Consider the following 13052-nt stretch of genomic DNA (forward strand, 5'->3'; position numbering starts at 1 on the left):
AAAATGATCCGATGTAGTCTGCCATGAGGGCAATTTCCAATCAATCGAACCTGTAACACCCCAGTGTTTAACTGGGCCGGATCTTCCGAGTGAGAGCCGGATGATCCGGATGTGTCCTATTTCACCTAATCCCTCGGCGCCCTTATCCTCTCCGGTATTGTGTTCCTCTTTTTCTTCTTCTTCTTTTTCCTCCTGCTCGTGCCCTAGCTCGAGCGGAGCCGTTGTTGTCGTCGATTCCGGCCATCCTCGGCCGCCGTTCGCCGATTCCTTTCACGAGCACCTCCCCAACCTCGCCTCGCACCACCACCCCACCTTCCTGAGCCTCACTCGAGCTTCCACCGACGGGAATCGGCTCCTCCACCTCGGCCGCCATTGTTGCCTGTCCGGAGCTCCGCCCCCAACGGTGTGCCTCCCCTTCCGGCCCTGCCCCGCCCGATTCGCGCCCACGGTAAACTCTCCCGTGTCCCTCTCATCTTCCCCAATCCCTTTTTTCCCTCCCTTCCCATCCATCCCGCCGCAGGACGCCGTTACACGCCGCACGCCCCCCCGGTTCGGATTATGCGGCCTAGTACCGGATCATCTGGCCCAACCCACTTTTTGTGCACGAAACTCACTCCAGAAATACTCAGGTCCGGATCATCCGGCCTAGGGTTGGATCATCCGGCACCTTCCAGTGGCAAAAAGTACTATTTGGCCGGATCATCCGACCATGGGGACTCAACGGCAATCCGAAGCCAAAACTTTCTGGTGGTGGTCGGATTATCCGGCGTTGGTCGGATCATCCGATCAGCACAGACCTTCAGTGCTTATAAAATATGTAGAAAATTATAGAAAAATGGAAAAAAAATACAAAATCAGTTTTGTTAACTTCGTATTTTTATGCTCTATAGGATAGAGCCTGGATGGTATGGTTTGACAACTTCTTCTATGCAATTTTGTTTATGCTAAATAAAGGCATTTATAGCTTGTTATATGCATAAATAGAGAGTTAGATTCATGCATGCATTTCTCATATCATATGCATACGTGTAGCAGCCGCAGCGGAGGAGTTTGTCTACGAGGTAGTTGCAGAGCCACAGGAGCCGCTAGAGCAGGCCCAGCAGGAGGAGAGGTGTGAGGCCCCGGCCCAAGGCCCAGTTCACCCCAGTGCAGAGCAGCACCCCGAAGGCAAGCCCCGGTGCATGTCCTATTATTTTAAATTATGATTCACTATATATATTTATTTATTATTTGTGCATTACATTTTAGGAGTTATTTGGAATCCTAGTTGCATGATCCCTAGGTTTCCTTGAGTTTATAATAGTATGTATAGGTCGATAGCAATGCCATGCTTAATAGGTCTCGGTAGAAGTCAGGTGATTTCTTGTCACTCACGAGATATATGTTATTTAGAAGTCGAGTAATTGCCGGTTACTCGTGAGATTTATAATTATCTTTATACTTCAGTATTTGAGATATGGAATGCAATGTGGAATGATGAAAACTTGAGACCGGACGGGGAATGGTGATGGTATATAGGTATGGCAGCAGAAAATGGTTTCTGGGTGTCTTAGCCACGTCTGTATTGATTAAGGACCGATCGTTGTCGGCAGTGCTGATCAGGGATTGAACTGTACTAACCGCATGCCGAGAGTAGGAGGTAGTCGAAACCGGTAAGCCTAGTACTGCCTTATTTCGAAAGTACAGAGAACTTCATCACCACCCCTTAGGGTAGTCGAGTGGCCGCGGAGAATTGGGATGCATGTATTTACTTTTGGCGGTCTCTCGTATAGGACTCGGCTGACTATATGTACGTGGGGCGGTTCTGTAGTTCGAGGCGGGGAGGGGAATGGTTGGTGCGTGTGGTCCGATGGGGCTTATGCGTGCCGTGTTGGTTAGGACCACCTTGCAAGGTTAAATCGGATCGATTCGCCGTGTCTCGCGGATATAAGGGCCTTGATCTATTTGTCGCCTCGTAGAAATGAGTTAGAATATTAGTGATACATGATGGATACTATTTTGAATTAATATTGAATTCTCCACCATGATTGCTTTAGATATGCCAACATTAATTGATAGTCTATCTATATAAAATATGCGGCTAAAATATTGAAAGTAAGGATCCACCTATAGATATCTTTATGCAAAGCAAACCACTAGCCAGAAAGTCGTGCATGTCTAGATAATGAGCTATGTATACCCATAGTCGAGTAAGTATTGCTGAGTATTAGTTGCTCAGGGTTTGTTATTTATCATGTTTCAGGCATGGGAGCTAACCAGGATTAACATCGGTGGGCTTGATGTGACGTCCTCACGTTTTCGTAGTTGTCGTTTTGTTTTATTGGTTCTCAATCAAATTTCTTTCTCTCAATTTATATTCTCTTCCGCTGCTGTCATTTATTCTATTGTATGTAAATTCTAAATTGAAGCTGTTTTGTGAATATTTATGTTGATATCTATGTTGTAAAGTTGGATCATGCTGGTACCGTCTAAACTCGCCGTTACGCGAGACTACTGGTGATGTTTCGATCGGCATGTGGGTTGGAAACAGACTGTCAGGTTACACTTAATTAAGCTAATGCGTCTGATAATTTCAGATAATGATCATTACGCTTAATTAAGCCGTTTAACTTGGCGGTTCTGTCACAGAACCCACACAACAACAAACTAAGGATAAAATGCAACTTCCAATCAATCTAAATCAAAGTTTGGTCGTGGAGCCTCTGCCCCGCATGCCAAATTCGTCTAGGAGCTCACCATTCCAGGCAGTAGCTTGAAATTCCAGCTAGTAGCTTGCGAATCCGACCACTCTGCGTCTCTGCCGCTGCCTGCCGCTCACGAATCCATCCAGGAAATGTTGCGCCCCGGCCCTCACTTCCTCAGGCCTCGCACTCAGCTCGCAGCTCGCGCGGCGGTTCGGCAGCCCAGGTCCACGCCTTCGATCGGGCATAGCTAATTCGCACGCGCGCCCAGCAGAGCAACTAGCAAAACAACCTAGTATATTCCATTTTGGGCATCCTTAATTCCCTTTCTCTTTTTGGATCTTCCGCGGCAAATGCCGCCCGGGTGGGGGAAGTGAAATAAAAGTTAGATTCAAATCAAAAAATTATTTTTAGAAAAATGAGAAAAAAATATTTTAGCTTTGGATAGGAGTGCTTGGAGACTAACTATCGATGTGCCTGAACCTTAAACTTATTTCTTTCGGGTTTCATCTCTAGCCTACCCCAACTTGCTTGGGAAAAAAGGCTATGTTGTTGTTGTAGAAAAATGAGAAAAACAATAATTTTAGTAAAAATATTAATTTCTATTTATCCAGGATGCACTAGAAAAAGTTACATATATAAGTTATAGTAAAAGTTGTGTAGACAAATTTTTATATAAATCGTTCACTGTTCTGCGTATGTAGCATAAGTTATATATCTAAATATGTTCGAACAAAAAGATATATACATAATTTTCTATACTGGCAAAGTTAATATGGGTTATAAGAAAAAGTTGTGTATACAAATTTTTATATCAATCATTCACTGTTCTACGTATGTAGCATAAGTTATATATCTAAATATGTTCGAGTAAAAGTTATATACATAATTTTCTATTTTTTCTTGGATGCACTACCAAAGTTAATATGGGTTATAAGAAAAAGTTGTGTATACAAATTTTTATATCAATCATTCACTGTTCTGCGTATGTAGCATAAAGTTATATATCTAAATATGGTCAAGCAAAAGTTATATACATAAATTTTTTTAGTGGATAAGTTATTACATCCTTTTTGCATAAGTTTAATATATAGAACGATAACACAACATGCTGGCTGACGTAAAATAGTATCATATATAAGTACGTAGAGAAAAACAGGTGATAATTTTTCACACATATTATCATTCTCATTAATGTAGACCACTCGTTTGTTGCTATTCGAACTCAAAATGATTGCATCATTTCGTGACAAATCTGGGGAAAAAACACAAAGTATGTCAATACCAAAGAAAAATATACATTTTTACATAAGTTATGTGTGATAAAATACAAAGTTATATATGATAAAAATATAAAAAGCGTGTCAATACTTTTTTGCGAAAAGTAATTTATGAAAACACAAAGTATGACACATAACTATGTAAAACAAAAACTTATGTCGTGTTAAGAAAAAAATAAAAGCTAAGTATAATTAAATGTAATGATAACTTATGTGTCACATAACTTGTATGTAAAAAAATTCTTGTGTCAATAAGTTATATGTGGTAAAATATAAAGTTATGTATGTAAAATATAAAGCATGTCAATACTTTTTTTCAAAAGTTATTTATGAAAAACACAAAAGTATATCACATAACTATGTACAAATTAAATATATTGATAACTTCTGTGTCACATAACTTAAATGTAAAAAAAAATTGGTGTTAAGAGAAGGTTACTAACAAGATTACGGGGAAAAATAGATTAGTAATTTAAGAGGGAAAAGAAGGAATAGATTTCAAAAATCCACCGCCGTGTGTGGTCTTTGAGCGCTTGATATTTGTGGACCCCACATATTTTCAATTTTCAATATTCCTAAAACCTTGGTTGACTACTTGGGCCAGCAGCCACGACGCCAGCAACAAAGTGGGCTGAAAAAAATGAATCGATGATGGGTCACGCCGCCAGCAACAAACTGGGCCGTAAAAAAAATGAAAAAGATGGAGAATTGGGCCAAACAAAAAATGGAACACGGAAAGGGAAGGAGAGCGCGCTCCCGCGCGCTGGATCCCGCGGCTGTCAGGTCAATTGTTGGAAAGAGAACTAGCACGCGATGGCCAAAATGGAATCGCGCCTTCGATCGCCCGCGCATGCTCTGCTGTCCCAGGTTTGCAGCTGCGCCTTCGCTTGAGCATGCTCCACCCGCCCAGATTTGCAGCTGCTCCATGCGTGCCCGCGCGAGAGAGAGAGAGAGCAGACGGCACTCACGCCGTTCAAGTGAGACGAGCTCGTCCGGCCGTTTTTTTGGGACGGGCTCATCCCAGTATCTGAGCGAATATTCTCTTCAAAGAACCGCTCCGCTCTGTAGCTCTCGAACCAAACACCATTCGGATCAGAACCACTCCATTCCATTCCTTCTCATCCCACCAACCAAACACTACCTAAAGCACTAACATCACGAAGGCAACGCGGTGAGCGTGCGAGTCCACAGAAACGCTGCCGCTACTGTTACCTCTGGCACTTGGATCAGACAAGGATATCTCGCGCCCGCGTCAAACTCCGCACTGTTTGCATCCTATGATAGCAACCCTGCATCCCCAAGCGGCCAGCCAGGCCAATGCCTACGTATGGAACATTGCTTTCTCTGGCATACTTGGCAGCAAGAATTTTGCCTTGGACTTCTCCGTGGCCAAAGCCTCCTGGAACCAGGACCCCATCTGCAGCACCCTGAGGAGATTGGTGTGCCTTAGACACTGTTACACTGAACGTGCAGTGCTCTGTGATGTTTAGCGTTTGCAGTGTCATGAGTGTCACCTTCAGTAGGCTCCATGCCTGCTCATGGAGGTCAGGTGACTGCAACACCACATTCAGAATCAGACAGGCTTAAGGATTAGATCATGACAGCACCCTCTCAAGTGATGGTGAAAGCTAGCAAGAGTATAATAGAATTCGGGAAACCTGATTTGCAGTCCCTTCATCCAGATCAGAAGCTGGGACCCAATGGACCGCAAGTCTTCTCCGGCACGCAGCTGATGCATGAAGCAAAGCCTGAAGAAAGAAAGAATATATCTTGATCGATGCATGTATAATGATTCTTCTTACCCACAATGAAAATTGTGTAATGATTTTTGTGGAGACTTGAGACTTATTAGAAGTGCTACGTCATTACTAGAATCGGTCAGCATCAAGGGATCTTATCCATTCTCCGAAGAGACCTGGAGGAGTCTAAGCATGTTCCAAGATAACGTGAAAGAGACACTGCAGCAGACTAGTCACCCAAGTTCGTCATTCACCTCGAGGCCGAGGATGGAGAACATTGGTCTGTTTACCAACTACGGCTATTCTGACCTGCATGATGTTGACGCTTTTTACGGGCTAACACACAATCGCGCTGGGTCGCGCGACGCGAGGAGGAGCTCCTTGCAACACCTCCTGCGTGGAGCGGTCAGACCGGTCAGAGGGATCGGCCAGACCGGTCGCCGTGCAGAACGGCGACGATCCTACGAACGCTTGCCCGGGAGGGACCCCGTCGGGGCAAGCGCGTGTAGGGTTGCCCTAGGCTCGGCAGGCCAGCTAGGGCGTCCTCAAACGCCATGGAGACGAGAGAAGAACAACATGTCGAGGTTAGAAAAGTAGGGTAAAGGTAAAAACATAAAAGATGTGTTTTTGATAAATTCGATTGGGTTCTTCCTTCAATCGGCCGTGACCCTTTATATTTATAGGGTGGGGAAGACTTACCCCGCAAAAAATCCTGTTTACATATCTAAATCTATTAAGAACTCTAATTGTACTCGGAATCCTCCTAGACCGGTCTGACCTATCGGTCAGACCGGTTGGTCATGCCAGACCGTCTACAAACGCCTAGACCGGTCAGACCGCCTGGACACACCGGTCAGACCGGTCTGTTCAGGTTACTGCCAATTTTGGTCGTCAACATATGCCCCCATGTTCTTTGGCAAAGCTTGCGTGCCAAAGAACACTTCTCTGGACCAAAATTGTCTAAGGGCGACGATTAACAATACGTCGGCCACACATTATATTTAAACATGCTAAAATAGCCGAACTAAGAGAACTAGTATGTAACAATTTCTAGCTTACGATCAGCAAACTATTTCGGCTTTACATTCCTTAGCATGTTTAATAACAAAAATCTTGAGACGGCCAATGCGGCCGATTATACAAATCATAGCTCCTTGATAAAGTATAAAACTGATAATCATAATATGGCAGCCAAGGATTTTGACCAAACTATGGATTAAACAAACCTGAATATGCAGATCATGGTACATGCATCGACGGGATGAATGACGAAGACCAATACGATGACCGTTGATGCTTTCTTGATCTTGGTGATGAAGAACAACTTTTTCGTTTGTCTTCCAATTGATTGCTTTGTTTTTGCGCAGATATCTTCTTGTATTTATCCAGAAGCTCCTCAAAGGTTGGCTTGATCCTATTTTTTGTACCACCAGACTTTCCAGTTTCAGACCGGTCTGACAAACCGGTCAGACCGGTCCTGTCAGAACCGATATAGATGCTCTTATCTTGCCCCCCAGCCGAACTTGAACATTGTTTGACTATATTGTTTAAAGTATGGTCTCCATTGGGGACAATCTGAGCAACGGAACTAGCCGATGTTTCTTCAACGGTCGGCTTTTTTTTTATCTTGTGTCAAATCTGAATTTTTATTCAATCGCCCATTTTTTTTGACACGATAAACTTGCTTGATCACCATGTGTTTCTTTTTCTGCACTGGCCGATTTTTTGGATCAAAACGGCCATTATTTGTAGGTGGTGGCTTACTAATTGCCGGCTCCCTATAGGTAATATAATTGGGGCACAAATATGTAGGAAGAGACGGCATATAGGAATTAAAATACCATGACGGATAAAAACAAGGCATGCCGTATGGTATATATGTATACGACCTATGTGATGAAAACGGCATTGAATTAGAAAAATTATTTGTCTGCCGATTCCGATCATGGAATTGTTGTCTTGGAGTAGATCTTGAGTGTTTTGGATGTTTTAGCCGACTAGCATCATTATTTCGTTTTCTGAATTTAGCCGGAAGATCTCCAAGAAAGGGCTTCGGCTTTTCCTTTTGATGCTTGTGACGGCCTTTGGATTCAACAGTTTTCCAAACACCAATCTCGGGTTTTGAATTATTTGGTGAAACCCTAGACGAGGCGGTTAGATCGGTCGGATAACCGGTCAGACCGGTTGCGGTGCAACCGGAACCTTTGACTATGTTTTGTTGCCCCCCGAGCGTAGAAGTACTGAACTTAGTTTCTGTGCTCTTGCTAGGGAAATTTGGCTCAACAATTTCGGTTTGGGACGGCCGAATTGTATCTTGACTAGCAACATTATGCAAAATTTCGCAAGGATTACTAGTCGGCTTTTCAATAGCCGATTTTTGAATAACAGGAATTGCAACTGAACTATCTTTCTTATCAATCAAATGCTTGACAAAACCAGATAGAATGTCAGATAAAGTACCTGAAGATTGCATCTCCATTAATACATCAATGGCAGATGGTGTCTGCAACTCCTTTATCTTAAAGACTCCATGCTCTGTTATACGAAAGCAAGACAAAAGTAGATCTTCGACTGCTTTGTCGTATTCTCGCCGATACTCTTCAAGTAGTTCTTTAGATGATGCTGGATTGCTAGGGTTTGACAAATCGGCCATGATAGCCTGATTCTCGTTCCCCAGCGGGGTCGCCAAAAATATGTTAACGCCTTTTACGGGCCAACACACGATCGCGCTAAGTCGCGCGACGCGAGGAGGATCTCCTTGCAACACCTCCTGCGTGGAGCGGTCAGACCGGTCAGAGGGACCGGTCAGACCGGTCGCCGTGCAGAACGGCGACGATCCTACGAACGCTTGCCCGGGAGGGACCTCGTCGGGGCAAGCGCGTGTAGGGTTGCCCTATGCTCGGCAGGCCAGCTAGGGCGTCGTCAAACGCCATGGAGACGAGAGAAGAACAGCATGTCGAGGTTAGAAACGTAGGGTAAAGGTAAAAAGATAAAATATGTGTTTTTGATAAATTCGATTGGGTTCTTCCTTCAATCGGCCGTGACCCTTTATATTTATAGGGCGGGGAAGACTTACCCCGCAAGAAATCCTGTTTACAGATCTAAATCTATTAAGAACTCTAATTGTACTCGGACTCCTCCTAGACCGGTTGGTCATGCCAGACCGTCTACAAACGCCTAGACCGGTCAGACCGCCTGGACACACCGGTCAGACCGGTCTGTTCAGGTTACTGCCAATTTTGGTCATCAACACATGAATTTGTCCCCAATCAAATGGCGAAGAAAGAGAGAAGCGTGACAAATATGGTGTCACAAACTACTCACGAGACATTTTTATTCAGAGGCTGCATATCACAGGATCAAAGGCAGCATATCCTAATACTGATAAATTAGATGTTCCAATGTACAGCAAAGGTTTAGCTGAAATAAGTCAACAGAAATGGAATAACATACTGCTGTGCCTTGGCTTACGACAAGCCAGAAGGTTTGGCATCAGTACATGCTCTCCAAGGCTCTGAACACTGAACTGGGTAGGCTTCGCCTTCGTTTTCTGCCTGTTTCAGACGTAGCAAAATAAATGACTCAGTATCATTGGTTTGCAGTAAATGAAAACTGATAATGATAAATTTAAAAGTCAGTCATTTTTCACCTGTTGCCAACTGTGTCTACAACAGGGACAAGGCAGACATGTCCTTCCAAACAAAAATTATTATCCGCTGAAAACAAGAGTACTAGCCAATCAGCCCAATCAACTATCTGCAAATCGCCAAGCCACCAAAATGTAGACAAGAATGTTACTTTTGTAATTGAGCCAATTAGCCCAATTAATTATCCTGTGACTTTTAACTCACTCTTATCCTCTTAATTGAAAAGCAGAGCTTGCTAGCATATTCCTCTGAGCCTGAACTTTCTGAAGATCTTATTCCTCCATGAGGAAGCAGCCGGAGGGAGGAATTCAGAATTCAAGCTCTTCCAGTAATGCAGCTTCGTTTTTGTGCGATCCTGGATGGTTGAACTGTACTGAATCTACGATCGCACCTCCGGTCTCCGAACTCCCAACGAATTGGCAGGCCGCTTCGTTTCCTGATTCTCTCTAGTCGAGTCGGTCTTCCCCCCGGCGACAAGTGGTGTTCAAATCGCGTCAGATCCGAGCCAACGACTCATAACGACCGGGAAGGAAGCGGAGGGGGACGGCATGGCCGCCAACCAGGAGCAGGAGCAGGAGCAGCGCCGCCGCCTCCTCGACGTCGCGTCCCGCTTCCCTCTCCCAAGCGGTACGTGCTGCTTCCTTCTGCTGCCTCAGCAACGCAACTAGTCCGCGCGGTTGAGAGAATGAGATGGGATCGGGGGCGCAGGCTGCAGGTTCTCCTATGGCACGGCGGGATTCCGCGCTTACGGCGCCACCATGGCGCCCGCCGTCTGCCGCGCCGGCATCCTGGCCGCGCTACGCTCCGTCAAGCTCGCCGGCGCCGCCGTCGGGATCGTCATCACCGCCTCCCACAACCCCGTCGGCGACAACGGCGTCAAGATCGCCGACCCCGACGGCGGCATGATGGCCCAGCACTGGGAGCCCTTCGCCGACGCCCTCGCCAACGCCCCCGACCCCGACGCCCTCCTGCAGGTAAGGAATCAGTCCTCTTCTACTCCTAACCTTCGTTCTGCTAGGTATGTAATTAAGCTGCAGGATCTGTTTGGGCAGACTGACTCTTACACAAATAAATACTAGCGGTTGTCTTACGAAGTAACAAATCAAACTAAGACTTGGAGCTAGCATCCAAATCCTGAACTACAACCAGACACTTGTGGCATCAATCAACAACAACAACCAAACCAACGCCTGCTAACTTTTTTATGCAAATGCGAATGGTAATACGATTTCTTCTCTCTGCAGCTGGTGCTTCAGTTTGTCAAGAACGAGGGAATTCCATTGGGGGGCCACCACACGGCGCAAGTGCTGCTTGGCCGAGATACTAGGCCAACAGGAGAGTACCTGCTCGATGCTGCACTGCAGGTATGCATGTGGATCTGTTCCTTCGCTATATTTGTACTGATATCAGTTTGCAAATTCAGTCTCATTGGATTTCTCATCAAACTGAAGGGGATAAATGCGATAGTTGGCGCACACGCAATTGATTTGGGAATTTTGACCACCCCTCAACTGCATTGGATGGTCCGGAGCAAAAACAAAGGCATCAAGGCTTCAGAGTCAGATTATTTTACGCAACTTATCGACTCATTCAGGTTATTTTCTAGTCATTGTCCTACTGCTTTAGCCTCTCACAAGTTATGACTGTCATTTATGGCGAGCTTTTAACATCAAATTTCACCAGGCGTATGCTGGAATTAGTGCCAAAAGATAAAAGTGGGGATGAGCTTGCCAAGAAACTAATTGTTGATGGAGCAAATGGTATTGGTGGGGTAAAGCTTGAACAAATAAAGGCAAAGCTTTCAGGCATAGATATTAATGTGAGGAATTCAGGTAAGGAAGGAGAAGGCATACTAAACCATATGTGTGGTGCAGACTTTGTTCAAAAGGAGCGAGTTACTCCTCATGGGTTTAGCCCTGAAGATGTTGGTGTCAGGTGAGATGCTCGGTTGTTACGCATGCTTCATGCTTGTCTATCATTTTTTTAAAAGCAAACTTACCATTCTTTTTTTTGCAATTTAGGTGTGCAAGTTTGGATGGTGATGCTGATCGACTTGTCTATTTCCGCGTGTCATCGCCTAGCGACAATAAGGTTGATCTTGTTGATGGTGACAAGATACTATCTCTGTTTGCCCTGTTTATCAGAGAGCAGCTAGATATTATCAATAACAATGGTAGTCAAGTAAACAAATCATTGTCGGCAAGGCTTGGCATAGTTCAGACAGCTTATGCAAATGGGGCATCGACCCAATTTCTCAAGAACCTTGGCCTTGAAGTGGTATTCACTCCTACAGGAGTGAAATATCTGCACAAAAAGGCTTTGGAGTATGATATAGGTATATATTTTGAAGCCAATGGACATGGGACTATAGTATTCTCGGAGGATTTTCTCTCTCAACTGGAGTCATTAATCAATGACCACTCCTCTGAAGCTGCCAATGGTAAGCTCTAGCTATTGGTTCTTTCTCCTTATTCTCCCTCTTAACATTTTGTTTAATGTGGTCTATCTTATTGGCTTTTCTAGGTTCAGCACAGTATCATGCGGCAATGAGATTGATGGCAGCTAGTCAGCTGATTAATCAGGCAGTAGGTGATGCTCTGAGTGGTTCGCTTTTGGTGGAGGCTATTTTGCAGTATAAGGGATGGTCATTTCAGAATTGGTGTGAACTATATTGTGATTTGCCCAGTAGACAGTTGAAGGTATATACTTCCGGTCTTCACTAACTTTTTACTTTTCTTGTTTTCACTGAAGATGATGATACTACAAATTTTTCGCTACTTTTGTAATTTAACTACTCGTTTCTCATGGAAGGTGCTGACGAGTGTTCGTAATGCAATTAGTTAACTTTGTTACTATTTTTCAGGTGAAAGTTATAGATCGAAGTTCAATTGTCACAACAGACGCGGAGACAAAAGTTAGTCAACCTTCTAATTTGCAAGAATTGATAGATAAGGAGACTGGTAAGCGCCAACCTAATAGAATGCAGTGTAGCGATTCTGTATCACATTCATTGAAGTTTAAGTTGCTTCGTGTTAGTGTGTTTGATATTTAAATTGTGATGTTACTGCAGCCAACTATACCCATGGGCGATGCTTTGTGCGGCCATCTGGTACAGAAGATGTGGTACGGGTGTATGCCGAGGCATCTATGCAGGTGGAAGCTGATAGTCTTGCAAGATCTGTGGCACAACATGTGGAACATCTTCTTGGATAATCATTTACATTCTTGTTTGCGATTTTGACTAGACTAAATTTCCTAGGGCTCTCCCTTCTATGTTTTAATTCGTGAGTCCAAACTTTTGAATTTCACTGTTTATATGCACAGAACAAAAAGCACTTGGTTCTTGTATCCAAACATCATAAAACATTTACACCATTGTAAAATCATTCCCTTCCTGTACTCATGCTTTCAGATGGATTTTGCACATCTGCTAAGACGGATCGAAATCTCATCTTGTTCCTTATTTGTAGCTAACAGTTTACCTCATTCCTCATTCGTTATTCATTTGCTCAATAAAATCTAGGTCTAGGCCCACCTTGTCGTAGACAGGGATCATTTTTTCAAAGAAAATATCTTATGGCAATTTTGGAAGTTTTCTAAGATTTTTATTGAAATACATAGTACTAGCAAATACTAGAACAAAGGCCAGCATTTTACATTGTCTTGTGGTAATTTAACCTTTGCTACTATAAGAAATGACAGCAC

The 13052-nt window shown here is 44.0% G+C and overlaps 1 protein-coding gene across 1 annotated transcript; it reads left to right on the forward strand.

Annotated features, from left to right (window-relative positions):
* The first annotated feature begins 9682 nt into the window (after positions 1–9682).
* On the forward strand, positions 9683–12810 carry LOC120674451 (phosphoacetylglucosamine mutase-like). Its single transcript, XM_039955634.1, has 9 exons — positions 9683–9974; positions 10056–10321; positions 10592–10711; positions 10799–10941; positions 11031–11282; positions 11369–11787; positions 11871–12046; positions 12211–12307; positions 12418–12810. The coding sequence occupies exons 1-9, from the start codon at positions 9896–9898 to the stop codon at positions 12558–12560; spliced, it is 1695 nt and encodes a 564-aa protein (XP_039811568.1). The 5' UTR covers positions 9683–9895; the 3' UTR covers positions 12561–12810.
* The last annotated feature ends 242 nt before the right edge of the window (positions 12811–13052 follow it).

Source organism: Panicum virgatum, chromosome 5N, assembly GCF_016808335.1.
Source record: "Panicum virgatum strain AP13 chromosome 5N, P.virgatum_v5, whole genome shotgun sequence".
Lineage (NCBI taxonomy): Eukaryota > Viridiplantae > Streptophyta > Magnoliopsida > Poales > Poaceae > Panicum > Panicum virgatum.